Raw genomic sequence first — 19,750 nt, forward strand, 5'->3', positions numbered from 1 at the left:
TGCCCTCCCGCCAGCCGGGCGCTCACCTCTGCGCGTGGGGGGCTCTGCGGTGGCATCAGCAGCGCCCTGAGGGACAGACACATAGGACTGCCTCTATTCCTGTGCATGTAGCTGGGATGCAGCATCCCTGAGACATTTTCCCACCCACCTCCTGGCTCCCCTTGCTCCCCAAGACACCATCCTGGGAGGAGAAGCTGCCACATCTGGGTGCAGCTGGCAGGGCCCCTCTGTCCTGAGCACATCATCCTGAGCAAAACAGCTCCTGGCCATGCCCGGGGGGCTCCCTACAGAGGGGCTGTGCCAGCATGCCGTGCAGGTGAGACCCAGGGCACTGCTACTGGGCAGGCACCTCCACAAGATGGCCAGGAAGGGCATCCAGGCACGGTAAATACTGCCACTGTCACTGGCAGCTCTGGAGGGCTGAGGACAGCCACTGCTTCAACCTGCCTCAAGAGCACTACCTACTAGAAGGGTGCCTGGTGCTAGACAGTCTTTCTCAACATCCCCTCCTGGCAAACCCGTGGCTGCCAAAGGAGGTGTTGGAGCACAGCCTGGGTCCAAGGATCTTTCCACAACGGATGAAGAAAACAGATGGCTGAGCAATATACATCCCAGACTAGCTCTGCTTCAGATTTGGAAGCTTTGGTTCAAATTTCTGCCCTGTCTTGAGATTTCTCATGTGTCCTTGGGCAAGTCGCTTCATGTCTATGAAGCAGTGATGATGGCAGTGCTGTCCCCTCTCTCAGAGAGGTTGCAAGTACGTTCTGAGGGCTGGGCTGCTATAGCAAGGGGGCACAGAGATGCTCAGGAGAGATATGGCCCAACTTCTACTGACAGCAGGGATCAAGAGACACACATTTTTCAAGGGAGACTCAATAAAGAAACCCAGCCCCAGAAGAGCCTGGCAGAGAATCAGTCCCCAGGCTGCTCCCATCAGACAGGGTGAATTCACACAGCCAGTGTGGGAGACACCCGCGCCAACTGTTCCAGTGGAGTTTCTGCTGCACCCACATGAGCATGGGGAGACCTGCCTGCGAGCTGGGCTTGGACATGACACTGGGCTTCATGAGAGGAGCAGACCCCAAGCTGACTGCAGCAGTTGCCCTTCCCCTGCCGCTCATTAGCTCTACAGCCAGGCCAGGCTGACAGCAGGGAGTGAGCACCCACACCTCAGCCAGCTCTGGCCTCAGCCTGGGCTGCTAGCCCAGCCCCAGCAAATGCCAGCTGGAGTCAATGCTGACCATGAACTACTGCAGCAGAGCCCTCAGCACCTGTTGGTTTGAGCTAATGGCCTCTTAGCAAGGGCCGAGCAGGCATGTGGCACAGTGCCTTCAGCCATGGCAACTAAGCCAGGGTGATAGAGTTTGCAGTTCACACTCTGTTCCCTCTGGCAGCAGCTACTTGCTCTCTTTAGTGCTCTCTCTGACCACATTTCACACCTCCCTGTCACCTATTTGTATGACATCCCCTACCATGGATGCACCCAGATATAGCAAGACAAACTTTACTCACCTGTGCAGCAGAAGAAACTTCACCTGGAAAGTGAAACAGTGCACGGTGAGTAGAGACAAGGCAGGCAGGCATCCTCCTTAAAACCCTGGCTGCCCTAACTTCACCCCACCTCTAAGACACTGCCACTCAGTCCCTCATGCTCCTCCACAAGAGCTTGTTCCCAAAGCCAACACACCCAGACTCCTCTCCTGGCAATGTGCAGACCCCAGGAGCTTCCACTCCAGCAGGTGCTGGCACAAGCAGCTGGTCACACTTCCCTCCAGCTGGGCTGGACAAAAGCCCAAGGACTGCAGTGCCAGGGCTGCCACGCAGACCTGAGGTCCCAGTGGAGGCAGCCTGGCCAGCCAGCGCCAACAGCAAAGATGCGGTCGCAGGAGCCTGAAACACTCAACCTCTTCTCCAAAGGCTTGAAGACATGGTGTCTCATGCCCCAGGAACACTAGTAGGGCTGAAGAACACCTTGTGTATTCATGAAGATATAGAAAGTTCTTATCAGCTAGAAGTCCATCCATGGGGGCATGGCAGGACCTGGGAATTTGCCCACCCTTGCTAGGGGCCCAGATGGAGCAGCTTTAAGCAGTAGACCCCACACTACCCTCTCCTGCCGAGGTGCCAGGGTGGGGGAATGCCTCCAGGACGCTCCCACGCAGGCTGTCCTGCAGTTGCTGTCTCCTTGCTGCCCAGTCCAAAGTCCAGTTGCTGCTCTCCCCTTGCTCTTCCAAGCTGAGGGGCAGCTCTTCTGCCTCTGCCTTCCTCATCAACAGGCGGATATCAGAGCTGGAGTAGGTATAGCCATGTCCTGCTGGGCAAATCTCCTTGAAGGCTTCTGCGAGGGAAAATCAAATCAAAGCTTTAGAAGGCAGAGGCTGGAGAGAAGAGGCTGGTGCAGGGATCACCTGGCTTACCACACCCAGACATGATAGTGGGACGAGTGGAAGAAAGGAGTGAAGATGGACAGGCATATATGTGAATGCTGGTACCAGTTTCTCCCATCCTATCATTTTCTGGAGATTTCTAAGGGTTAAATTCTTACAGAAACACATCTGGGCTGCAGTGGGTGGATGCTTCAAGCAGAAGGAATCTGCTTACAGGGCAGGGTGGGTTTCTAACAGGCACTGGCTGGTACTCCTAGACACCAAAACTGAAATCCCTCCCCTGGGTCAGTACTGCTAGGAAGGGATCATGCCACAGGAAGGTCCAAGATGAGCAAGGGAGCAGATAAAAGTGAACTCCTAGAACCTCCGCACTGAGCACTTTGCACATCGCTCAAGATGCTCTGCACAAACCACCTGAAAATTTTTCCCAGCCCTGAGGACTTCAGTGCTTTCCCCTCCACCCTACCCCATACTGAGATATGCCAAACTCATCCTGACCTGACTTTCATCCCAGCAGAAGATGTACGAGAGACAAAAAGGCTGACGAGCAAAGCCGGGCACAGACATGGCTGTGCTCTCCCTCTGGTACAGAGTGGTTTCCCATCAGGGATTTCTCTGTCTTCCCAGTATTACCCAGGTCTGCTTCCTGGGCTGCTGTACCCATCTCACAGGCCAGCATTTGCACCGTTCAGCTCTGGGTCCTGCAGCCATCTGCGTGGCAGCAAGTTCAGGCAAGCCAAAACCCCAGTCTAGCCAGAGCAGGCAAAGCCGAAGCAGGCACATCTCACCTGAGCCAGGCACAGGGCACTCCTCGCAGTTCTTCCCCCAGCCCTTGCCAACGCGGCTGCAGCAGCAGATCTGCTGGGTGATGCGGTGGGAGAGAGGAAAGGAGCACACGCCTCCGGCTGCAGAGCGGTAGCACAGCCCCTGCTCCATCGACACTGCTTTGTCCGCTGAAACACAATGGCAGGGTTAGTGCCAGAGGTCAAGCTCTATGCTCTCCAAAGAGAGAATGGGAGTCACTCAGTCTCTCCCCCTCGGGCCCTTCTCTGCCCATGCCTCCCAGCCTGTCCCAAGGGCTGCCCCATCCTCTTGCCAGAACATCCCCTGGCCTTCAGCCATCAGGCCATCCCCCCAGCAGCGCCAGCCCCAAGCAAATCCAGCTCCTGTGGGAGCTCTCAACCCAGAAGGCTCTGTCCTATGCTGCCGCACCACAAGCACGTCCCCTCCAGGCTCCAGAGGGGCCATGATATGTCCCTGGAGAAGAACAATGAATGAAGTGGGCCCGAGGCATGGGGACCTATCCTGCACACAAGCGCAGGATAGAGTAACTCAACCGCACTTGCAAGAGATGCGAAGCACGCTGCAGCCTTCATTCAGCCGTGGGGTCCTTCTCAGGCCCCTTCCCAAAGTGAGGGGTTCCCTGGAGCACTTACAGATGCAATGGCTACGGGACGGGTCCAGCATGGTGCCAGGCTTGCAGGTGCAGCGGAAGCTGCCGCGGGTGTTCACACACTCGGCATCTTTGCACAGGCCCTGCATCAAGCACTCGTTGATATCTGTGGACAGGAGAGAGCCTGGTGAGATGTGAGGAAGCTGAGGGTGAACTGAACCCCCTACCCCGTGCCTCCCATTCAGGTGCCGCAGAGCAAGGGGGTCTCAGCCAGGCTGGTGTCTGAGGCAGCCTCCGCACCAAGCAGTGCGGTGGGGACCTCCACAGTGACAGCAGTCCCACATCTGCAGTGCAGAGCTCGCTCGCTGCAGCTGGAGGGATGGCTTGTGAATGATTGCTCTGCTTCACGGTCCTCATGGAAAACAGATGTGGGTCCTATGGTGAGCCACCCCAGCAGGCTCACTCTTACGGCCATCACGGTTGTCGTTTGCAAGCCTGGACTGGTGAGTCCTGTCCTTTCACCTGATCCCTGGTCCTGCTCGTGTGGAGCTGTCATCCACGGAGTATCCTTGCTAAGAAACTCAGTGCCAGCACACGGGGACGACAGTGACTGATGTCCTTCGGAGGTGGAGGGATGGTGGGCCAGGCTGCGCTGGTGTCTTCTTCCAGGAACAGGTTGAGCAAGTCGGACATTGCCAAGCTCAAGCCCTGCCTCAAGCTCTGCCTCTGCCCCTGACTCAGCACGCATCAGACAGTCTTCAGGAAGGGAGGTGGGCTTATCCCAGGGAAACACTGTCAGGCTCACCCATTTGGCCTGCAGTAAAGCCTTTCCTACAGCAGCACCATGTGGGAATGTATGAGCTAAGCCGGAGAAGACAGGGATTGGCAAAAGGTGCATAAAGGGGAGCTGAGCGCAACTTTCATGGTGGAGAATGAGGAGGAAGCCCTCCTCATGGATTGATGTAGCTTTATATCTTCACTAAAGAGCTTGGCCCAGAAAAGTCAGCGTGCTGATGAAATGTGCTGTGTCAGGAGGCACAAGCTGTGCAGGAAGAGCTGGATGGGAGCACGGAGTGGCAGGAGCGGGATGAACCTCAGCACCACCTCAGGACAAATCACAGGAACATATACTACAAGCTAAGAGGTGGGAGCAGGCAGTGAGAGGGACCTGGGCACACTCGCTGCTCACAGGACAGCTGCAAGCTGCCAAGACCAAGAAATGCCAACATGATGCTAGGCAGCATCACAAACACTTTTCCACAAACACACATAGGGCAGTCCCAATGCCAATGTACAAGGCCCTGGTAAGACCTCAGGTGCCCTGAGAGCACCCAGTGGTGCTCTAGAGACTCTCAAGGTGGAAGGGGTGCAGAGGTGGGCTGCTGGGACACTTGGAAAAATGCAGATACTGGAAGAGCCTGACTGAGAACAGCTAGGCTCAGGAATGGCTTTCACAGCACTACCTTACTCCTCAGAGCTGAAGCATCACTGCTTGGTGGAAGTGGGGGTGTCACACAGCCAGCTATGACAGCTGGAGTTCAGACTTAAGGATCCGAGAGGTCCTCCCCAGTCCTGTGCTCTTAAACTACCCCGTTCACCACACCAGCTGCCCCGTACATGGTTGAGACATACAGCGGCCATCAAGACCAGACCATGATGTTCAGTGAATTGGAAGTACCAACGCTACAGGGTTGTGCAGCAGGCCAGGGAAGAGTAGGATTTGGCTGCATAATGTAATGGTTTCCTGCTCCATAGCAAGCACAGGACAGACTTCATGAGAACAACCAGTGGCCAGACCCCAAATGTACTGGGAAACCCACTCAGAGAAGAGGCTTGGGCTCTCTGGAGGAGCCTCGGGGCTCATCCCTGTCACTCCCCGGCACTGTTGGAACGCTGTGTTGCTCTGACACACCAACTGGATGAAGTGTTTGGCCTTCACATAACCAAAGGGATTGAAGGGATTAGAGTAATGAGAGCACAAAACAAACAAGCACCGAGGGCTAGGCTTTATGAGCTTAATTTAAAACAGGGCCACATCCCGGCCTCAGTCCAACCCCCTCTATTCCACTGGCAGCAGAGGACCCACCCGCAGTGGAAATCCCCACAGGGAACAGAAGCAGGCAGGCGCGCTTGGGGCCACGCACTCCTACCCCCTGCAGCATGCCAGGGACGGGGCTAGCCCACAAGAAGAGGCCTCAGGGACCACAAACTGAGATCTGTAAGCTGTCTCAGTTGCTTCTTCCCACCCCACAGAAGCCTGCCGATGCTCCTTAGAAACAGCCACGCTGGGTCAGGCAGCCTGTGGTAGAAAGGTGCAGGCTGGTTTATCCTGGCGCTTAGTGAGCAGAAAGGACCTGAATCGGCAACAGACACCAAGTATGTACGGACACCAGGGATATACGGACACCAAGATGCTGGCGTGTGTCCTGTGCAGTGACTGCTGTGCATGCACACCTCCCCATCACTGAGCCTCCAAGACAAGGTTTGTCTCATGTCTAGCAACCACATTATCCCTTCCAGTGCCATCCTTCCTGCTGGTCCCAGCAGCACCAGGAGGTTCCCTGGCTGGGTCTGCCAGACACTCTCAACTCATGCAGCCTTGTTCCTGCTCAATGGGGTGCAGCAAGGAAAGGAAAGAAGATCTTGCAGAGATGAGACATTTGTTCCTCTGCTGGCAGGCACCAGAGACAACCCTTTCTGTCCATACAGAACAGAGGAAAGCGGGCTTCTGCGAGGGCCCTCCTCTAGTCACCACCTGTGCTTTGACGACAGCCTGCAAAACCAGAGCTCAGCTGCTTCCCAGCTCAGCTCCTCTCTTACAACCAATGGCCTCAGGAACCATCAGCCCTTGTCCAGCCCCTCAGCTCCCCTCCTACCTGGGCTGGCAAGAGAAGGTCCCATGTAGCCTCTCCCATAGTCTATCAGCCAAATTGCTCACTCTGGACCCTGAAGTGAAATGCTGGGCTTCCTGACACAAGTCCCACTGCAACAGCAGACATGGGAAAAGCACCCTGAGGAAGCAGAGTGCCTGCAGAACAGTATTCCTCCAGCCCAGCTTACAAAGGAGCACGCAGAGGCACAAATCTCTGGTTCATGCTTTTTCCTGTTGAAAAACATCTTCCTGGCCAACTCCACATTGCCATCTCCCTCTGCTCCTCTGAGCCTCTCCCTGCTCCAGAGGGAACGCAAATCCAGATCAAGCACTACAGGTCTCTGCTCGCTGACATGAGTCCCTCCAGCTGCTCTGCTCCTCCAACTCCTATTCATTGTCTCCGGGTAGCTCCTCATACCCATAGCACTGTCTGTGGCTGCATAAGGGATGAGATCTGAGGACAAGCAGAATAGAAGCCATTGCGTTGTTGAAAGTTCTCCCCCAGGACAATGTTGGGAGGTTGAATCATTAATTAAGTAAGCATGGTGGAAAGTCCCAGCTAAAAGAGATGAGTCATTGGATTGCCAGCCCTGGGCCTGGGCCCAGGCTCCCTGCTGCATCTTCGAGATGACACCTCTCAGCTTATGAATCACGAGAAGGAAACCGTAAAATTCCACTTCAGTCAGAACACAGAAAAACACAAGCACTGTGGATCCAAGAGATGCCAAATAAACATGAACCAGAGAAAAAAGAGGAGAGATGGCGCCTTCCTCATATGGAGCTGAGGAACCGCAGGAATGAGAAGTGGATAGACCCCAGCAGCATGGGGCAGGCAGGGCAGTCTGGCAGCATGGACAAGTGACACACTCGGAACAGAAGGAATCACTTTTATGGCACTCTCCCACTTGTAAATGAACAACTGATCAAGCTGAGAACCTTCCCAAATGTTTTCAGGCAACAGAATTTCTGTTGCTTCAGACTACAGGAGAAATGTTTTTACACTCACACTTAGCACAGCAGCAACATAGGTCCTTATTGGGTCAGCAGGATTTAACAGGTGAGTTTTCTTGTGCTGGCCCAACTACGCGCTGACTATGCTTATCAGCCAAGTCATGCAGTCCACTGTTACCTGTGTTTCCTTCATTCTTGATGAAAGCACAGAGATTTTTATAAGTTGCATTCTTTGCAGATCTATATCAGGGAGTTAGATAATTGTATTTTACATGTGTAGGTAGTTACAGCTCTGACAGTGGATGTGGGAAGGAGAGAGAGATATGAAAGCAGCATCCTTACCTTGGCAGTGGCTCCGGTTCAGCCTCTTGTATCCTTGGGGACACTCCACCCGCCCGTTCTCAATCACAGGATGTGCTGGGAAGAAAGCAAACAGTGTGAGATGTCAGCAGTAGAGGCAGCCACCAGCATCCTACCTTCTTTCTGTCCTCCTTGTGGAGGGGAAAGGGTCCCTAGGCCTGCCTTGGATGGGCCTCCAATGACTCCCATGGCAGAGGGAAAGGTGGGAACAGCCATATTTCCCAAGCAGGGTCTTCGGCTGCTTGGCAAGTGCCAACCTGGTGACCCAGAGGTGCTGCCTGTGCTTCATATCTATCACTGTGTCACCTTGGCTCCTCCCAGGCCAGCTTGGATAGCCAGGTGACACATGACAAGAGGGATCAGAGTTAAAGTAATGACAGAGGTCCTTGACAAAATGCTGAAATAACAGCCTGGGGCCTGTTGAATACATTTTCCCCCCTTTTTACTGCATGTGATTTCCTGCCCCGATCACTCTCATCAAAGAAAATTTCAAATTGCTGCTTAAAATAGTTTTGTGGCTTTCAAAATGGCCTATAACCCGCACAATTAAATCTCCAAATTTTTTAAAGGCAAGTAAAATGTAGCCCATAAATTCCAAGGATGTCAAATTTAGGCACAGTATTTTGGAGCAAGGGGAAGGGAATCAGAAGGTGATGGGTTGGGAAGTGAGTAAGCACAGGGTGGGGTAGGAAGAAGGGTGCTTTGGATGGGATTTTGCCAGGGTGGGGTTTCTTTTTAATTTTCTGGACCATACACTTGGAAACAAGAAGTGTGTGTAACAGCTAAGTGACTGTCCAGCCATATTCCTACCACTTGAATTCCTCCTGCCTGGCATCAGTAGCTCACACCCTGGTGTCATACATGGAAAGCCCTCCATGGCAATAGCTATACTGAGGATCTGGCAGATTCCTAACGCATTGCAGCTTTTGAGAACCAGGGACAAACTGAGACCATCCTTGCAGCAGGAGATGGTCAGAAAGACCCTGCAAAGGTTAAGAACACAAACAGTGCACTGGGGGCAGGGAACAGGCATGTCCATAACTCTTTGTCCTGGACACTGACCCTATAAAGCAGTTTAAAGCCATTCTAGGACACTTCTTGAAAGGCAAAAGTTAGGGAGCAGCTTCCTAGGATAAAGGCGCTCGGGAAATAAAAGACAGGAGAACAAGTTGTTCACCAGCCTGTACCAGGAAGGAGAATAGAAAGCCTGTTTTCCCCAGGTATACTAAATGAAGCTACAAGGTTTTCTGGGTGCAGAGAGATCCTCAGCAGCTGGATGAATGACTAAGACAAAAAAATCTATTCACCCCCTTCAACAGTCCCATCATGAACTGTAAGCAGGAGGTGCTTACAAATATCTGGATGTTAGGGGCAAGGGGGTTACTGGTGATACTGGGAATCTCTGGGTACATTTCCAACCTTCTGGGAAGGGAAAAGAAACCTCTGGCTCATGGGCTCCAGGCTCAGCACGCCGGTGGGATTCCAGGTCCTCCCACACCACAGCCTGTGGGCTTGGGGCTCCCGACAGGCATTAATGATGCTTGGAAGCATCTGTCAGCCTCTGCACGATGTGATAACAGACGCTCAAATGAAGCAGGATCATTGTATGTGAGCCCTCCGATGGGGAGCCAAGCATGCTGGAGATCAAACAGTGATGATGTGTCAGAGCCCACTCACTCTCTGAAAAGCCTTTGTGGAGAAACAGATCCTGCAGCATCCCTCTGCCAGATGCTGCTGGGGAGAGGGCAAGGCAGAAAATACTAGTGATGGGGGGTGACCGTGCAGGTCTTATGTCACCTCAGCACTCGTATGACTCCAGTCTGCAGAAGTATGCAGCTCATTACTGCAGCAAATCACTTGTGAAGCTGCGGACAAATGTCTTAATTTTGCAAAGAAACCCATGTTCCCTGGAAAGAATAACTAATGTAATGTGAGCAGATCTCTCTGTACCAAGGGGAACCAAGACACTTTCTGAAGTACTGGATGGAGGCTGCTTTCTTTCTGCCAGGACCTGGCCACAAGGGAAGACAGCGTGTGGCTGCAGGAGGATGTAAGCTATTAACTCTCAGCTTTGTACTTAGTTACTTGAGCAGAAGACCATTTCCTTCCACGAGCTCTGATGTTGCCGAACTACAGCAGAGATGGCCAAAACCCCCTGAAAAACCAGCCTAGGACACCTGAGTTTCCTGCAAAGGGGATCAGCAGCCACCCCTCTCCCATGTAGCTGGTAGGAGTGTGAGACTGGCTTTGGAGGCTATTCCTCTGGAACCCAGCAAAGGGAAAAAGCTGATCTGGTGATCAGACAGGGCAGAAATCTGTCAGCATCCACAGCCGCAGGGGTCCCAGTCTCCTGTGTCTGTCTGCCTGTCTGTCTATCTATACTCTCTCCAGAAAGGGGTTCTCCCAGAGCCTGAGGCTGGGGATGGAGCAGCTGAGCTGCATGTGTCAGACAGAGGGATTTCAGTCTTGCTGAGGGCAGGGAGCTCTGGCTCCTGATTCAAAGGTGTGATTTCAGAGCCTTGGCTCCTGGGCACTTCAGCCCCGCAGGCACTGTGCCAAAGCAATATGCTCAGCAGGTACCTGCACACCAGGACTCCCCCTCGACTCTCCTCATCACTCCGTCCAGCTCTGCTTCATCCCACCACCCGGTGCTGCTTTCTACAAGCTCTGCAGGCACCAGGCATCCCCAGTGGCGCCGGGTGCGCACAAAGGAGCTCACAGACCCAGGCTGGAGGTGAGCAAAAAGCAGCCACAGACCAGGACTCCCACCAGCACCTTTGTCCCCAGCTAGAACAATACTCGAACAGAGCAGAGTAAGAAGGGAAATGAATGCATGGAAATCAGGCAGAGGGATTTTGCAGCCTAGCAGGATGATCTTTAAGCAGCTGGGCTAGTTTTCCATCACTTCCCAGGGGAACAGGCTTTACCCAAAGGCCCTGGCTCCCCAAACACTCTCTGAAGATGGGATGAAGAAGCTCAGGCTGATGGTGAAGTGGAAATAAACCACTTTTAGTGGTGGTAGCCACAAAGGCCTGAGCAAGGCAAGGTTTATAGGGTGAGATAATACATTGCATTAGGCCAGCCAACATCACTCTCTTAAAAGGGGAAGAGGCAAGCCTGCGGTCAGATGAGAAGTGAGGAAATGCTTGGCTGCTGAAATCTAGCCCATTTCTTTCAACTCTTTCCATATATCAAACAAAAGGCATTATCTCTCTGAGAAACCTTGCCTTGCTGAACTCCTTTGCCACTTTCAGGACTTACAGACATTTCTGGAGACCCCGGATCAACTCCACAGAAGAACCCCCATCCGGGCTGGACCCCAGGCATCTCCCCGTGCCTGCAGTGGGCACGAGCATGCAATCAGGAGGGTGGCTGTGGTGTCTCTGCTTGCCCTGCATTTTCTAGCACGTGGGAGATGAAAGGAGCCAGAGTGCGTGGTCTCGTAGCATCTGGAGTGGTGGGGGTGGTGGACCCAGTCAAACCTCAGCCTGGTTTAGTGTGAAGCAGAGAAGATCAGCCTCCACTGCAGAGAGGACCTCAGCTGCTGAACTCGCTGGCAGAAGAGCAGAGCAGCTCAGACCCCACAGCAGTCTCCCGAGAGTAAATGTATTGGAGATGCCAGGCCAAGAAGTACACAGGGCTGTGGCTGTGGGGATAAGCTGAGTTCCCAGGCAGAATGGACAAGAGGGAGAGGACACAAATCCTTCAGTCCAGATCTGTCACAACTGCTCTCCTCTCCTCTGGGTAGTCTGTGGTAGGCAGGTTCCAGCAAGACTTTCTCCAATGCCCCAACAAAGGCTAGGGTAGCAGGGGTGGGGAGGGCATGCACCAGTGCTGATGTGCAATATGAAACTAAGCCCTCTGCTCTACTCATGGTCAATAAAGAACTTCAAGGTGAAAAAGATGCTTGAAGGAAAAAAAGACTCTGGTAATTACTGTTGGCCTTTGGGGTCGTTTCAACAGAGTCTCCTCATTCTGCTCCCACATTGTCTTCCAGCTAGGACAAAATACCTCTGTACCTAAAAAAACCCCACTTTTGCAACACTGTGCTCTTGTGTGCCAAGACCGTGATGCTGCAGATGAATGATGGGCAAAACAAGCACTCTACAGAACAAGGCAGTCCGGAAAATGTTGCGCTTCCCCAGGTTAAGCATTGTTGTCTGCGGTACTGCCACATCCTTGCAGAGGTTTCAGCTTCTTTCCCCACATCCAGCCCTTCTTTACTGTCCTGGACAGACTCCCTGTGGCACATGGGTGTAGCAGTGGCAGAACCAGCCTCCTCCATAGGCTCCTTCCCATATTTCCAGGGTTCTTTTCCTGTATCCTCCCCAATCTAATCACAACAAGAGCAGACCAGGGGGATGATTTTCAAGGGGTTTCCTGTGGCTGTTTCAATGCCTGCAGGCACAGTGCAGGGGAGCGTGTGGCTTGCAGAGCTGCTCGGCGTTTCTGATGACTACGGCTCCATGGGTGAGCTGCCACCCCTCTCGCAGTGGGAGGTCTGTTTGGGGAGTGCTGTGGATGCCAAGCCAGACATTACAAGATCCAACTTTCCAGTGAAATTCAGACTTTTCTCTAGGACAAAAAACTTGAAAAAACACGGGGAGTGGGAATAAAACCAAAACAATAGCCTTCAAAGACTTGTTTCTTAATGCTGTTAAAACCCATAGGCAGGAGGAGCAAAAGCAGCCCAGAAAGATCTGCAGTGAGCACAACCAGTGGGTGCTGACTGCAGCCTGAAATAAGGGACAGGGGGCACTGAAAAATCAGGACCTGGAAGATGCAGGTTTACTGCTGCACCCCAAAAGTCCCCCAAACCCACACAGAAAGGTGAGACTTGTAGCTCCTGGGCAGTACCGGAGATGGTGCCCATCACTAGTATGGGCTTCTCCTGGAGCGCTGCTGGTCGCAGAGGTGTGTGGTCTCAGGGACAGGGAGGAGGTGGAAGAGGAGGGCTGTGACCCCCTCTGGGCAGAACTCTCTGCTACCAGTTTCCTTTATTCCCCACATGGCTGAGGAGGGCCAAGGCTTCAGGGAAACCAGTGTCCAAATCCACACCTGCCCTGGGGTATGTGTCGACCTGCAGCTTGTGTCTTGTTGGTTTTAGTTTATGTGGACCATCTCTTGACTTCGTTCCAGCATGTTCTTCTCCACAGACCACTGTATACCCCAAAATAGTATATGGTCTGGCAGGTAAGCAGGAGTAGCTCTGACCAGCAGTGCGCCTGCTACTAACCCCACATCCTGAGCTTGCCACGGGACAGGACATTGCTTCAGCACAGCTTCCTCACCAGCACTGCTCAAATACCCTGCTGGTCCTTAGGCTTCGTCCCAGCCATGACCAAGTGTCTCTACTTCAGCTGCCTCCTCAGCCTCCAAATCCCTTTCCCCACTGTCAGTCTTCTCCACATTTTACATTCTAGCTCCCATATGCTCCTACCTCCCTGTTCTAGTGTGTGCTCCACTGCCTCCTCCGAGTACTAAAGACCGAGGAGGGTCATTGGATGTCTCCATCTGATTTATCGTATCTTGCAGTGCAGTACATTTCATCCAGCCATCTCCAGACGGAGCTGAAGGACTGCAGCCGCACGACAGCATGCAGGTGTCCTGGCACTCTCCAGGGCCCTGCCTGCGGCTCATCTCTGTCTTTCATGGGTTGGGTGACAGCCTTTGCCCCAACAGCTCACGGAGCAAGCTCTTGGCTCTCCCTCTTCTCCCAGGGCTGTCCCTGACATATCCTGGGGGTCCCATCTTCAGCAAACTCCCAGCGACTTCTACTCAGCCTGCTTGAATATCCATCTCTGTGCCCACTTCTCTGAAGGGGCCTAACAAGAAACACCCTCCCAGCAGCAAACCAGACAGCCAAAAGCCTGAGCAGAGCCTAAGGAAACCTCTGAAACTAATGTAACACCCACTTCAGAGAGTCCTGGGCCAGGTCAATGCCACCCCTACCTTAATTCTGAACTCAGCTTTTAACATGCTCTCTTTAGGATGCAGGCAAAGCATTCAAGTGCTTTGGCTTTTCTGATGCTGGGCAAAACACAAAAAATAGCAGGGACTGGTCATGGCAGGTTCACTCGGACGGATGCCTGCCTCCGATTCTTCTTCTCTGATGTCTTTCCGTACACAAACACGTACCAAACATGAAAGCTGCAGTCAACGGAGACATCCGGACGTATCCAGACTCTACTAACAATCAGTGTCTCGGGCAGACAGTCAATCCAAACAAGCTCTCCATTTGTCTAGCTCTTGCCTGGCTGCACTTCTGTACATTTGTAAGTGTTTACACTGAACTAGCTTCTGCCATTTCTGTCTCTGGCTGCTGGAATTAAATTCCCAGTGCTGTCAAGTCTGCTCTGGTGCACGCCTCCCCGGGACACACGAGTGCAAGGAGAAGTTCTCTGTGAAGACCACAGTGCCAAGAAGAAAGCTGGAAAGACCCACGGGACATGTTATCTCTGTGCATGAGACACCAGGTCACTGAACTACAGCCCAGTGACTGAGTGAGCACAACACAGGCCAGCAAGACCAGGAGACAGAAGGAATGTGAGTGTGGGATGTGGTCGACAGGCAGGAACAATGCAGAGCGATGCCTTCACACTGGACAGGCGTGGACCTGGGAGCTCTGGCGGAGGAGGCACGGGGCAATGTGAGGTCACAGTGCTTGATGGCTCTGTTAGAGTAGCAAGATCATGGAGAAAAGACTGTTTCCCTGGCTCCACTCTAGGGCAAGATCTCTCGCATGTGAAGACAGCACACCAGAGAAAACCATGCCAGCCACCTGGGCTTCTCACTTCAAAACAGCCGGGCTCTCTTAGGCTGCCTCCATCAAGTGCCCGCCTTACAGCTCTCTTCACTTGCACTGTGTGGTCTCCTGCATGTGGGGCTGGTTATGGGGCAGTTAAGCAGAGGTAGCCAAAGGAGGGAGATACTTGCACATGATTAAAGAGGATGAAAACAGCTCCTTCAACTAGCCTGAACTCCTGCCAAAATCAACAGGAGCCATTTGGTCTCCAAGGGGGAACTTTATTGCCCAAAGCCAGAAGGACTGAGAATGGGATTTTCTTGTGGCACAGGAAGACAGAAGACCCACGGGGATACATTTTTCATATCCCCATAGAATTAATCTGAAAAAAAGCCAGACAAGCATCTGTCCACTCAATGAAGACCAGCAGTGACAACCTCCCTCGAGTTTCATCTGCTGCTGGGACACAGGGCTTGCGCTGAGCTGTGGAAGTGGGACCTGCTGGCAGCTAGGAGGCATTTCTTAAGTGCATTTGCTCTACTGGCTGGCTGACTGCAAGGAGCACATGGGGGTATTTCGTGCCTGTTTTCATGTCTTGGAAGCCTGTTATTACAAACACGTTTTGAAGCCTGAAGATCTAAATCACCGCTGCAGCTCTGGCCACCAAGCAATACCTAGCATCCTGGCACGGAGAAAGAGAAAGGAGTTGCAGCAATTTTGCAGCCATCTGCAGCCTAACCGAAGTGTTAAGCGGCCCCCCTGCTTGCTAATGGGGGATCACAGAGATACAAGGTGAGAAACGGGGAGACTGCTGTGGGATGGGGAGGAGAAAGCCGTGACTTGGGATGTGAAGGTCAGGGACAAAGATGAGGGGGCTGAGGCCTGTGTGGGGCATTTCCTTGTTTGTGCTGAACCTGGAGACCCTGTGGTCACCCCCATACCACGTGTGCCCAAGGCTCCCTTGGGGCTGGCACATGGACAAGGGCAGGCAGGTAGCAGCGTGGCCCGGGGCCACAGCAGAGCCATGCAGGGCGGGAAGATGACAGCAATCAGAGCTCCCCAGATCTGCGCTGGGTTCCAGGATGCTGACAATCTCATCTGTGATTGCGAGGAATTTGGCTCCAGCTGGCCCTACCCTTGGCTGAGGAGGAACCGAATCAAGGGAGGACAAGATGCAAACAGCTCTTGGGAGTGTGCGTGTGAGCAGGACAGTCTCTGGGCAGAGCTAGAAGGTGCCAACACCACACTTACTTACTTGCACAAAACCTGCTACCTTGGACACCTCTGCTCTCCTCAGGGGTCAAAGTCTCCTGGACCATGGGGTCTGTTTACTTTAGTCCTTCGACCCAGTGAAGGCATGTGAATGAGCAGCCAGGCAGCGATGACGGGTGGCAGGCAGGCAGGGGAGAGGTGAGCAGCTCCCTGCCTGCATTGCATTGGACATGTGCACTTGCCCTGCACCAGACCCGGTCAGCACTGGCTGCCGGAGCCACTGTGCCTGTGGGGCTGCCTCCCCCCAGCCAGGAGTTCTTCAGCATGGCCTCTCCACTGCAACATGGGATGGGGCCACGGCACGAGGGGCTGTGCCTGTTACAGAGCACCCCAAGCGAAGCAGCCGAGGAATCCCCGTCTCCCGCTGGATCAGTCTGTCCGGCTCCCAAGTGCAGCAGAAACGGAGCTGGACGCCTGTGCCCCTGGAACGGACCCCGGCTGCGCTCCTGCCAATTGTTTGATGTAGTGTTATTTCCAGAGCCCCTGCCAAGCCCATGTTGGGCTCAGAGCAAGCCCGTAACTCTATAGGGCCGAGTCTGCGGCCTCCTCCACCGATCTAGAACTGCACCTCCTAAAACCATGGCCACTCTTTTCCCGTTTCTCCCTCTGAGCAAGGCTAGCACGGCGGGAACCGCCAGCTGCACCGGGGTTTTGCAGGGGCAATTTAGGGAGAAAGCACCGAGCCCGGGGCCAGCAGCCAAACCAGAGTGCTTCTCCCTGGTGCATGGGCTAGGGCAGCAGCCAGCATGGCCCTCCACACCACTTCGGACATGCCGCCCATCCCCAAGGGCCTTGGGCAAGGGAGAGCCACACGGCAGGGGACCCGCGGGTCTGGTCCATGCCTCCCAAGCTGCGTGAGGCAGCCTGACCATTTTTGCTTGCCAAGGGTGCAGGCCATCCCTCGCACCATCCCAGGCAGTGGCAGTACTCACCTGGCCGGGGGGGGCAGGCCAGGCACCAGTCCGCACCCCAGAAGAGCCCCACGCTGCCGCAGCAGTCCTCCAGCTTGGTCAGCCCTGGCAGGGGGTTTGTGCACTGTGGAGAGAGGACCAGAGGATCAGGCTTCTGTGGGACAGGGAGGGGACGCACGCCTGTCCACTGCGGCTGGCTGGTGCGGCAGTGGCAGAGCCAGCACGGGGGACTATGGTTTGGGGTCAGAGGCTGGCACGGCCCTCCCAGCACAGCTCCCCACCAGGACGTGGTGGGACCGGGGATGCGGTTTAAGACAGTAGCAGAGAGAAAAACACGAGACTCCTTCGACTGCACCCTTCGGAGGGGAAGGGGACATCAAACAGAGCAGGAGATGAACCAGAGATGATATCACCTGGCAAAGCCCTGGGATCAGCCCCGTGCCTGGCTGATTAGCCAGCAAAATGGGTGCACCACTCCAGCCCAGAGGGGAGCTTGTGGTCAGGCACCTTTCTCTGCTTAATGAGTCTCTCTTTCCTGCCGCCCCCAGCCCTCCCGCAAGGCCCTCTGGATTACAGGCTTCCCCATTAGAGCAGAGCCGCCGCAGCCCACAGGCCGGAGCTGGCCCCTGTCCAGGCGCGCGTGGCCGCCTGCCCAGTGCTCGCATACCGATCGGCTCGGCTGTGGCTGAGCGGAGAGAGGCAAGTGCTCCCTGCCAGGCTCCTCGCCCTCTCCCAGGCACGACATCACCCCGGCTGGGTGAGGTGTGAGCACAGCAAGGGTACCCCCTGCTACCCCCCTTGCCCTCCCCAGAGCATCTCCTACAGCCTCTCTGGGCATCCACAAGCATCTCCATGCATCACCATCTGCTCCCAGGGTCCAAGAGCTGTCGTCTCCCCACAGAGGAGCAGGGCTTTTCCAGCCCGAGGGTCTGATCTCATTTATTTTTGCACTAGGGAATGGCTGAGAATGTATCCCGCTAGAAACGGCTTGGATGGGAGCGACTGAAGGACGGGATGGGATCTGGGAGCAGCCCCCAGAAAGGGCTGGGGAGCACTGGGGAGGGGGCCAAGTCCCAGGCTGCCCAGCCAGGGGGGTCTCGCTCAGCGTGAGCTGCTTCGGGGAGCTCACAGGTGTTCCTGTGGGTGCCAAAAATGTCTGATGCTTTTCCAATGATGCAAGAGAAACATATGGGGAAAGACAAAATAAGAAATTACGATGACTGTGGGACAGGGGTGAGAAAGCCCCTCACGTGCATTTGCTTCCCAAGCCCCGACCGAGCTGCCCAGGAAGGCGTTGTTCCATGGAAATCAGGCTTTCATTTATCGTCTGAGAGAGAAAGGAATTTTCCTATGTTTTATATGTTTCCTACAATAATCACAGAGCATGGCTGTAAATGTTGCTATAAATAGGGCACCCTTTTTAAATGAGACTGTGTGTGAAAGCCATCAAGTCTGGGCTGTGCTGCCCCAGGGCACAGCCTGGTCAGGGCAAGGCAGCAAGGTCTCCCTGTTGGGCCAAAACAAGGCATTTTCTTCCCAAGTACCAACACATTGCTGCCCATGCCCACGGCACCTGGGTGATGTCCACGCTGATGCTCAACAACTTCATGCAATGAAGGGCCACCCTCCCTGCCCCATAACCCAATGCACCCATACCCCACAACAAGAAATGTATCTACACACGCTCCAAAGCTTGACAGGTGTCCCCTTACCTGCCCATGGAGAGCCTCCCGAAAGCACCTCCCCAGCAGCCCCGGGGCTCTCTGCTGCTGCCGGCTGCTCTCTGTGGCAATGCTGTTGCCGTTCCCGTGGGTATAGGTGTACCAGGGCATGGTGGCCAGCTGAGGCACCAGGACTGCCTCCACGCTGTTCTCCTCCGACACCTCTGTGTCACCCCGCACCCTGGCCACCTGGTGAATCTGCACGGTGGCTTCTGGAGGGTGGTTGATGTGGACATTCACCAGGGAAGGGTTTAGGGAAGCTGGAAGATGAGTTTATGCCACAGTTGTGACAATCTGGCAACAATTTGGCACCCGAAGAACATCTCGTCATCAACAAAATCATAAGGGAGGAGAGGTAGACTGACCCCACCAGAAAATCTAGAGGAAGATTGCATCTAAGAGAAAATACTTCTCTGGCCCAAAACCAGGACAAATCTACCAAAAACTTTTCCCAGCAAGCTGAGCCCTTCAGAAACTAGGGAAACCACATTTCTCATAACCTGGCCTGAAAAGGCAAGCATAAGGAGGTAGTGGCCTCCTCGGGCCTGTTAATGAAGATCTGAGGAGCACCCAAGTAAGAGCAGAATGCAGGGTTTGGAGCCGCCAGCCATGCTCACCCAGCTGGTTGGACAAGGGCAGGGTGTAGGTGGAATGCTTCACGGAGCTGCTGGCCAGGGTCTTTGGGGCTCTCCCTTCTTGCTTCTTTTCCAGAGAGGGAGCTGGCAGATGGCAAAACTTCCCCGTGGAGTTGGAGGGGCACCAGCACTCGTCCCGGCCCACACAGCGCCCTCCATTCAGGCAGGGGATCTGGCAGAAGTCTGCAAGGCAAAGAGAGGTCTGCTTAGCAGAGAAACTGAGACACTGCCTGTAGCCAAGGGGCAGCTGGGGGAGGCCAGGCAGCTGGATCTGGGCCACCACTAGCCCCATGGTGCCCAAGGACCAGGCCCAGCATCGGGCTGGAGTCAGCACTTGCAGCCTGGAGGCAGCCTGGGGTCCCTGCTGTGCACCACCGTCTTCCTCAAGCTCTGCTCACAACCAGAGTCATGGGTTGAAGATGATGAGCCCTCTCTTGGGCCCAGGGACCACGGCCAGCCTGGGGCACCCATGCCCTGTGGGGCAGCCCCCCAAGGCCAAGGTG

The 19,750-nt window shown here is 54.3% G+C and overlaps 1 protein-coding gene across 1 annotated transcript in view; it reads right to left on the reverse strand.

The window, feature by feature from the left end:
- Window positions 1-19,750, reverse strand: part of LTBP2 (latent transforming growth factor beta binding protein 2) — a 73,863-nt gene that overhangs the window by 17,339 nt on the left and 36,774 nt on the right. The window contains exons 6-14 of the mRNA XM_052782728.1: window positions 19,230-19,430; window positions 18,604-18,872; window positions 16,913-17,015; window positions 7,946-8,020; window positions 3,824-3,946; window positions 3,176-3,340; window positions 2,108-2,338; window positions 1,513-1,535; window positions 27-66 (exon numbers count right to left, since the gene is read on the reverse strand). Coding sequence (XP_052638688.1) covers window positions 27-66; window positions 1,513-1,535; window positions 2,108-2,338; window positions 3,176-3,340; window positions 3,824-3,946; window positions 7,946-8,020; window positions 16,913-17,015; window positions 18,604-18,872; window positions 19,230-19,430 — 1,230 coding nt within the window. The remainder of the gene's footprint in view (window positions 1-26; window positions 67-1,512; window positions 1,536-2,107; window positions 2,339-3,175; window positions 3,341-3,823; window positions 3,947-7,945; window positions 8,021-16,912; window positions 17,016-18,603; window positions 18,873-19,229; window positions 19,431-19,750) is intronic.

The sequence above is a fragment of the Harpia harpyja genome, chromosome 3 (assembly GCF_026419915.1).
Source record: "Harpia harpyja isolate bHarHar1 chromosome 3, bHarHar1 primary haplotype, whole genome shotgun sequence".
NCBI lineage: Eukaryota > Metazoa > Chordata > Aves > Accipitriformes > Accipitridae > Harpia > Harpia harpyja.